The sequence below is a fragment of the Oculina patagonica genome, chromosome 7, assembly GCF_052425735.1.
Source record: "Oculina patagonica isolate OP01 chromosome 7, crgOcupat, whole genome shotgun sequence".
NCBI lineage: Eukaryota > Metazoa > Cnidaria > Anthozoa > Scleractinia > Oculinidae > Oculina > Oculina patagonica.
Genome location: NC_135764.1, coordinates 28,314,203 through 28,323,686, shown reverse-complemented (window position 1 = coordinate 28,323,686; position 9,484 = coordinate 28,314,203). Strand labels below are relative to the sequence as shown.

Genomic DNA, 9,484 nt, shown 5'->3' with positions numbered 1-9,484 from the left:
CTCGCAAGCGCCGAAGGCGCGCGCATGCGTAGCCCCATACCTTAGAATTTTTGGGAAACCATCGAGCCGGAAAATTTTGGTTGTCACGTGACCGTCCGACCGTACGCACGGAAAAGGACTGGGGATGAATTACTGTGGCAACCCGCGTTTTTTTGGCGCGAAATCTCAGCGTTAAATTCTCTTGGCAAAGAAATTTTTCAAAACGACTCGGGCTATTGTCAAATTCTATTCAGCGAGTCTGAAGGTTAGAACTTGAGAAAAACATATTTATTTCGGTCTCTTGTTATGTCAATGTCGACAAACGAGAGTGGAGGAAACTTAACTTCGAGGAGACAGGGTTTAAGCGAACTGCGACGGGAAAGAGAGCGAGAAATATCAAGAGAGAACAGACGAAAACGTAGCGAAGAACAGCGACAAAAAGAGCAAGAAAGGTGCCGACAGAACAGGCAAAGAAATAGCGAAGAACAGCGAGAAAGAGAACGACAAAGAGGACGGCAAAGAAGGCAAAGATGTAGGGAAGAACAACAGGAAAGGCAACGGAGACAAAACGAACAGTGTTTTGGTGAAGGTGAGTACGAAACTGCAGTGTTACATTTATACCGTATTTTACTTGCTTAAAGCTTATGTTATTCCTTAGTTTTGCCACTAAAAAAATATTACTATTCGTTGAAATTCAGTTTTATAAATAGGAGCCTGAGAGTTTGATTCTGTGATAAAAATGTCTTCGAGACTGGAAAGCAAATGCTCGATGAAAACCGGGCTAAAAGCATTCCGGTTCAGTGTCAGAAGGAGTAAAAACACTGAAAAACAACATTTCATTTTCCAGTATGTTCGATATGTTTTCTTTCATACTAGCTGTCACGAATTTTTGATTTTTTTCTCTCGTTTAATGCGTTCTCCGGGTTCGCATAAAAGCCGATAGCTCAGTTTGTTTTATATTAAAAATTTTGAATTTACTGTAATACCGGTATACCCGGCGCGTTGTGAACTTATCAAAACTTAGGGAGTAGTAGAGAGTGAGTTTTGTGACATCATTTCACAATACTAATGCGGACAAAATGGCTGCTGATGCCAGATAATGTAAATCTTCCGCTTTTTGGAAGGACAAGAGCCCATCTTAAATGTAGCAACGGACTTAAAAAATCCCAGAGAAAGCTGTGTGCCTAAAAACAGAATCTGCTGCGCTAATAGAGAAGAAATTCTGCATAAATTGCCCACCATGGATTTTCGGACCTTTTGATCTGGTTTATGCTGGCGCTGTAGTTTTGACGTTTCTCGGAATTTGTCTAGCACTTTCCCGGAATTGACGGTACAGTAACCTGACGTTTATTTTGTATTATAATTCTTTTCTTAGTTATGCGTGTTACGTTGTGAATAAATCGAAACCGAAGGCTATGAGCAATCGATGAAAGCCATGACAGCTCATGATCAATCAGTATTGCAAATTATCGAAAATGAATAAGCTTATTAAACTCAATCAGTCGGTTGATATTGATAATCAAAATACTACCGGCCCTTGCTGACAGCTGATCTGACAGCACTGTTGAATTGAGTATTAGTTTAGAAATTCTGTAGATTGATTTATAGACATTTCGTGCTGTTTTATGCTGCTGTGATTTGCAAATATTTTTATCATCTCGAATTACCGCTTTTCCGAAACTGTGCAATCAAATTGATGTCATTTATAGCTAACGTTTGCCTGAATGTTTAACGCAGTTCTTGGACTACTGTATTTCATTGTGTGATTTACTACTGTCTTCTATTTATTCACGGTTAAAGGTCGTTAAACGACTAAGATACCAGGGCTTCTTTTTACATTCCGTTTTCATTTGATGAAAACTGAAGGCAATGAACGATCTATAAAATGGTCAAAATGCATGATATTGCATTGCAATCGATATGACTGAAGAGGTGACAATCCAAATCATTCAATAACAATATTGATAATTGATAAACAATATTGAATGCATAAGCCTTTGTTGTTATCCAATATCATCCATTTTAAATTTTATCCTTAAATAGCAGACAACACAGTAATTATCAATTATCGATCTAATAAATGACATTGAATTTTAGCAGTCCTAACACATTACAAGGAAATATCAGACTGAGTCCTTTTATCAGAACAACTTTAGAATGACGACAGTTTGATTCTTTCTTAATGCAATAGAGTTGTTGATTTATGTCATACATTTTAGCTGAGCCTATTCATTACCTGTGTGCCCCTCTCTTTCAGTGAATCACTAAGTATCAACACTGAGAGATAAATATTTCTGATCAGTTATTGTCATCATCCAGATAATAATGATAATTGACATATTTTTGCACGTTTTTGCTAGGAATGTACTATTATGGTGCAGACGAGTCGCAGAGGCCTGAAGATTTGGAAAGGATTGCATCACATAAAGGATTCTTAATTTCTGAAAATCATGGTTTGGGCAATTGTATGTTCTTTGCACTGGTGGAGCAACTTCAAATAATGTGAAAGGAATAGAAATTTCACATGAAGAACTGAGAGTGAATTTGGTGCAATTCCTAAAGGAAAATTACAACTTGGTAAGTCATTGATAGTGTTTCAAGTGACATTGTAATTTTGTTAGTAAAAACTACTAACATTCATTATTCCATAATTTATAAAAAAAAGACTTGATTTTAGTGTTTAAGATGGAATCCACTAGGAAGTCGAGTAATTAATATTTATTAAAGTTGGACAAAAGTCAAGTACCAGAATAATTTAAAATATCCTATTCCTTATTGCGTTATTTCCTACCCTTAATAAAAGGTAAAGATGTAAGTAATTATCCGTGATAACACCAACAATAATTTCTTATCAGAGTCTGAGAAAATGAATTTCAAAGTTCACAAGGTATAGGCAACATCTCACGTGTAGCCATTCAGTTTTGTAAATTCGTCTTAAGCGATTCAGTGGAATTTAGCGGAACTTCGAAATTTGTTTTTGATGTTTGGTGTTGTTAGAAAAGATTTCTTTTGATAAGATATTTGAAGCAGTAACAAAAAAGTTTGCAATAAGGTACATAATTTTGTCCAATAACTACTCGAAGTCCTGGCGGATTTCCCCTTAAAGCATTTTCTCACTTAGTGCGATTTTGTTTATAATTTCACTGCCTTATTTGTTGATTGATCACACAGGCTTTAAAATGCATAGGAGCTACTTCTTGCTTGAGTGCCCAACTTTGTTTTAGATTGACTTGTGTCCTTTTCATGTCATGCACTTTGGTACTGTTCCCTCATTTTTCCCGTTGTCTTTCTCGCTTGACTTTACGCTGCTCTTCCGTTTTTGTTCCTTGCTTTTTACCTTCGCCTTTCCATCTCTGCTTCATGCTGCTCTTTGTTTCTCTTTCTTCGACTCTTTTTGCTCTTTGTCGTTCTCTGTCTGTTTCTAAACACTGCCCCAGTAAAAATATTTTGTGATCACAGTGTGATCACGGATCACGCCTGTGATCACGGGTGTGATCACGCCTTTGACCTTGATCACACCTTTGGGATAGCGTGATCACAGTGTGATGGAAGTGATTACACCCGTGATCACTCCTGTCACGCCGTGATGAGAGTGATCACTGCCAATTCACCGTGATCACGTTATAGTTATGGCGATAGACGAAACTACATCTTCCCAAAGAGAGCAAGATAGAAGCCTTGAAAATGAAGTACCAAAATTAATATAATCTTAAACTAAATTCTTGAGCATCTGCAATGGTAAGATCAGCAGTGTTCTAATTTCAATGTAACAATTTGTCCGGCAGTGCGCTCACATAAAAATAAGACACTTGATAAGCGGATCATTTAAAACTAATATAATCTGTGCTTCGGAAAGTAGCAACGTTAACTCAAGTTTGATTTAAAGATTTAAGTAATGGTATAAGCTGTAGTTTTTTGTCCCTTTTCTTCAAAATCGTAATTTACTCACCGATGAAAGTCCGCGCTTTTGGCGTGATTACTGCGTCCGAATTAATGAAAACATTAATGACAGTTTGCCGACAAAGTTGGCAATCGTTTGTTTTTCCTGACTGTTTTGGCTTCATAATAGCTTGTGGTCACATGGAAACAAATTGCAACAACACTGGTTGTTTCGTTTCTTCTGTTTCTCAGTATAATCTTTTTTATTTTTCAGCGCTCTTTGGCTTTCGTAAATACGTGACGGAATTCGGGCGCAAAAATAGCTGACCGCAATGTAATCTCAAGTTTCATGAAGCACAGACGAAACGCGATTGGTCAATTTTGACAACACGTTTATTGTTTTCAATACCGCTTGCTCGTGTTTAACAAAATTGAAGTCAAACGTTGATTTTACAGCGGTAAAGTCTTAGTCCTTCATAGCTCGCTATGATGTAAAATTTGATCAAATAATTTGCCTTTTTAAAGACAGATTTGTCAGTTGAAGTGTGGAAATGCAACAATGTAACTGCGGTCCACGTTAGATCGACATCATGGAAGCACAAATGTTGATTAAGTCCGTTCGGCAGTTGAAATAACGATGAATTGGTTTACCGCTCTCTACAAAACATTACTTCTTGGATAATTGAATTATGCAATGAGGGAATCGAAGGAACCGAGACAATTCGCAAATTGAGGTGAGCAAGTGTCAGCTAAAACGGCTGGTCAATATAGAAATACACAAGCGTCAATGTAATCGAAGAATGACTAGTACGACTAAAGCTTTCCAAAATGGCGCACTCACCAACGGTCAACTGTTGCGGATAAAATAAAACAAATTTAAATAATTTGTTTTACAGTTTGTTTGGTTACAAGTTAGTTACAGTAATGGTGCTAGTCCTAAGTGCAAGCGTTTGCTCACAACAAGTTGTTATTTGCTTTAGAATTGATTTTACTCGTACGTACGGCCAACATTCCGTGAAAGTTGTAAAGCGTGTTATAAAAATAAAGACTTATTCAATTTCATCAAGGTGTTTAGATGTTTTATTTAGGAATTAAGCATATTAAGCATATTCAAGGATATTTTTCTTGAGACCGTGCTTGACGCAATTTTTTATTCTTCTGACCGTGATCACGCCACCGTGATTTTGGGTTTGATCACGGTTTCCAGCGTACCAAGGCGTGATCACCTCCATCACAATATATTCCGTGATCACGGTGTGATCACGGCGTGATCACGCGTAAAAAGTTTTTACCCGTGATCACGCTTTGTGATCACGCCCGTGATCACACCGTGATCACACCCATATTTTTACTGGGGAGTTTTTAGGGGTTTTGAAAACACACGTCTGGGTACAATATTTCGTTGGAACATATTATTAATGTATTCTGATTTACTTTGTTACTCTTTCTATAGACTTTATAAGTAAAATTGATCATGAAAATTGTTTACGAAGAAATTGGCTGAAAGCCCTGGGGGGGGGGGGGGGAATCCAATGGAAGAGACAGGGATGTTTTTATTGTTTTGCTTAGAGGTATACATGATTTAAATTATTTCAGATTTTGGTCTCTCTTTGTGTGTTCTGGGAAAAAGGAGGGTATTTTTTGCCTTCAAGGTCTCGTTTAGGGTTGCACAAGAAAAAATATAGAAAAATATCAATTTTAAAATGTACCAAAATGGTATCTTTTAGGGGTCAAAAAGTGTAATCAATGCCCAGATTGGTCCCCTTTAAGGGACGGTTTAATTCAAATTTTCTGACGAGCATCTCTGCCTGTTCGATATGGGAGTCCCCTTTCCCCACTAACTTCCAGGGCTGAAAGTTACTTAATTTCTACAAGTGCAACTAATTAAATATCTTTTGGGCATAAGAATTTTCCGTATCTTCCACCGTGAACAAAAAAGGTCATTACACAGCAAATTCATCTATCAAGTAGCTCAGTAAACAAAAAGGCAGTCAATTTATAAATTTTAAAATACTTTTCTTTTATAAGACTTGTACTTGTACTATACGTATATACTTTGTGTGAATTGAATTTCTTTTATTGCCATTCAAGTACAATAAAAAAGATATTTGCTAGTCCAAAACATGACTTTGACTTTTTGTTTGCACAGAATTACTGCATTGAGATCTTGGTACATGTAAATAGTTCCTTTGATTTTAGGAACAGAAAAATATCAATCTATCGCTAATTAATTATATGTCATTTTATTTGTTTTAACCCCTTGGAAAATTTGTTTTTCCCTAAAAATTATCCTGGTTCTTGAGGAATTAAATATGCACAATTAACATGTAACAGCATAGTAAATATAATGTTTTCATTGTTTAAGAAAAGAGGGGGTGGGGACGGTTGAGGCCCAGGGTTACTGACGGGGATGATCGAAGAATTTTTTGGGTTTGAAATTTTCAATTCCGAGATTTTTTTGGGTTGGAAAATTTGGCAAGTATTTTTTTTGGGTGTCTGTATTTAGATAGGGGATCCCGGATTTTTCGGGGTATTAAAAACGAACTTAAGTGCCTTTGTCCATGGGCCTTAGCGTATTTTATGGTATGACAAATAAACAAAATGGGCGTTCTTTGTGTTATGTTATTGCCCCTCCTGGCAAATTAGGGGTAATTTGACAAGGGTTTTTTTTTTAGGGGGGGGGGGCTGTATTTGGTCCAGGGATTTTTTGGGTAATGTCAGAAGACTTAGGGATTTTTTTGGGGGTTCTGAGTTTTGCCTCCATTCGATCATCCCCGTCATTTACCCCCACCCCTCCCCATTGAGGACAAAACTGGGCCTACAAGACCTGATAAATTTTCTGGACTACTTGTAATGATTTTGTGGGAGAAGTGCAAATTGACCTGTTGGAATTCCGATTGTTAATACCTAACTTTAATAACTAAGCTCAAGCCCTATCTTATCTTGTTGTCGTACTAGGTATAAGTATACATAGAACTTAAATTCAGCTGAAATTCCACATGGAAGGAAAGACTTACTGAGTTAACTTTGATAGCTGCTAAGGCCAGAAAAGCCAGCTGAGCTTGTTGATGAGCCGGGGTAGAGTTTTTTAAAGCTTAGCTACACCCCTGATTAAAGTTTTGGGCAGAATATGCATGATTTCATGGAATTAATCACAGTGCTTTCAACAGCACCTGTTAGAAAGCAATTAAGATAAGAGTCTTAAAGCAAGTTATTTTGTAGGGAAAACTCATTAATTTTAGCTGCTGATTCACCCCAAAACTTAAAAAACTCACCAAAGCTCCGGCATGTGCCAGGTCCTAAGCTTATTGATTAAGCACTATTAATGTCTTCAGTAGGTTGAAAAAATTATGCTGTCACACTCACTGTGAATTAAGGATTTTTTGGTCCTGAACATATCTCCCAAGTGAACACAGTTCCTGGGCGGCCCAGGCAAAACTTTGAAAAATATCTCTTTTTTATTTATCTATAGAGTCTTCTGAATTACTTTAAAATTAAAAAATATTGATGCCAATGATCATCAACAAAATTATCTGTCTTTTGCCTTTTTCAGGGTTAACGTACACGAGTAGTGGAATTTTCACAGAGAAATGCAGACACACAGAGAGATAAATGAACACATTATTATTTATTCATTCAGATTATTTTTTTCATTGCATGTACAAACTAATACTTATGTACTTGCACTGTATATGGACTGGTGTAATTTTTAAGTTAATAAAATAAAGCCAGAGGTGATACAACCATGTACATATTTCTTAAAGGATCTCTGGTAACACAATATAAAAATATTATTCATTTATTGCTACCCAAACATTTAATCCCCAGTGCTCACACTGCAAAGAACAGTAATCATGATAATGGGATAGGCTGCAGTTCATCAATCTCTATTAACAATTAGTAGAAACTCAGCTGTGTTCTATTGGAAATCCGCGAATCTGATTGGTTCTCCCACTGTTTTCTATTCGCCGATAGAAAACAGTCGCGCGCGCGAGTAGCTCTTTAAGTGGTAAATTTTCTTGATTTTTGTCTTCAAAGTGCACAATTTTGTATGTTTTGGACTGCAATCCTTAAGAGTTTCTACTAAAACAATTAGACTATTCGCCCTCGTTTTCTATGAGCGATAGTCAACTCGGCTGCGCCTCGTTGACTATTTGCTCATAGAAAACTCGGGCTCGTAGTCTAATTGTTAAATATCACATGTTGCAATATAATGCAATCTGTTGTTTGTAGCCAGCCAAATTTTTACTTCACCGAAACCAAACTCAGTCATTAAATGATAAACATTGAACACAGCTATTTTGGTTTGTGGGTGTGTCTCAGTTGTGTCTCACAGATCAGTTATTTGTTGAAAAGTCTTCTGTTTCAGTACAGTTAATTATTATGTTATATTTGTTGCTCATGCTTGCTGTAGCATATCAATAAAGATAGCTTCTAAACAAGGAAACAACACAGCTTCAATATGGCTGAACAACACAACACTTTATTCGCTAAGCATCCTGGGTACATATGGTGCAATAGCTTAACACAACTTCCGGTTATGTAACAGTAGTCTAAATATATTACACTTGCATGGTTTGATATGCAGGCAAATGAATGGTTAAATTTTTGCCAAACAATCTATACCTGAGTTTATGACTAACAAACAGTATTTCCGCTTGTGCAAAATTAATTTTTGCTTAGTTTACATGTAGTTAACAGAACTGATATGAAGGGAAAAAGGTGCTTAATCCTTTTGGGGGACCCTACAGACTGTATTTGGCACTATGACAAAATGTCACTATTTTTGCCTGGGGCTTGCTTGCTTGTTTAACTCCGGTTTGCTAGCAGAAAGCTGTTATTTTTCGTATTGGTCCACCATTTCCATCAAAAAAAAGCTGCCATTTGGGGTGAGGGGGTGGGGGGAGGGGGCGGGGGAGGAGAGAGGGAGCGGGGGAGGAACAAGTTACATGTAAGTGTGGATTCCTTGTCAGAAGAGATTTTATCCTAATGTTTGTTTATCACTTAGCTACAAAAAACAAAAGCAACATCGGCGTTTTCTTTCTTTCATCTTTTGTAAAATCTGGAAAGTGTGTGTGTGTGTGTGTGTGTGTGGGGGGGGGGGAGGATTTGACCCTGTTTGAAATCCTTAACAGGTGGGGCATCTACAAAGTGAGGAATATGACCAAACTTTTCAAAATGTCAAATGCCCCCAGGGGGTGGGGCATAGGCGGTTTTAAAATTGACTGATACATAACATACCAGTCATGGTGGGGGTATGAATATTTTCTAGAACAACGCAAGCTTTCTTTGTTCTAGTTCATCTTCGAAAGTTTATACTAGTTTATCTTTAGGAGGTTTAATGCACAGACTGCTAATTGACAATCCTTTTTTATTGATCAATTTTTTTGCTCTTATATGGTGCTGTTGTTCATGGTTAAAAAGGATACAACTATATATGTATATAAAGAAAATAACATGAATCAGTCTAAAAGGTTTAAAGGGCAAATAACCAGGGAGCTCCGCTTTTAGGCTTGCCTAAATCTATATATTATCCTGGTTATTTTTAGACCAGCAAGAGCCTAAAATGGATGGAAGGTGTTGTGCAATTTGTCAAAAATAGTATCTCTCCGTCTGAAAGGAAGTG

At 37.0% G+C, this 9,484-nt stretch overlaps 1 protein-coding gene across 2 annotated transcripts; it reads left to right on the top strand.

Moving 5' to 3' along the window:
- LOC144660649 (uncharacterized) lies at nucleotides 1-7,606 on the top strand. Of its 2 annotated transcripts, none has more exons than XM_078521333.1 (3): nucleotides 1-568; nucleotides 2,340-2,556; nucleotides 7,412-7,606. In XM_078521333.1, exons 1-2 carry the CDS (start codon nucleotides 286-288, stop codon nucleotides 2,483-2,485), a joined length of 429 nt encoding a protein of 142 aa, XP_078377459.1. In that variant the 5' UTR covers nucleotides 1-285; the 3' UTR covers nucleotides 2,486-2,556; nucleotides 7,412-7,606. The 2 variants fall into 2 exon arrangements, 1 of the variants encoding a protein (XP_078377459.1); XR_013572123.1 differs by lacking the exon at nucleotides 1-568 and adding an exon at nucleotides 921-1,309.
- The last annotated feature ends 1,878 nt before the right edge of the window (nucleotides 7,607-9,484 follow it).

Coding starts and splice junctions, on each gene's coding strand:
- LOC144660649 (XM_078521333.1), top strand. CDS start 286: ATGTCAATGTCGACAAACGAGAGTGGAGGAAACTTAACTTCGAGGAGA. Junction 569..2,339: donor CGAACAGTGTTTTGGTGAAG/GTGAGTACGAAA, acceptor CGTTTTTGCTAG/GAATGTACTATTATGGTGCA.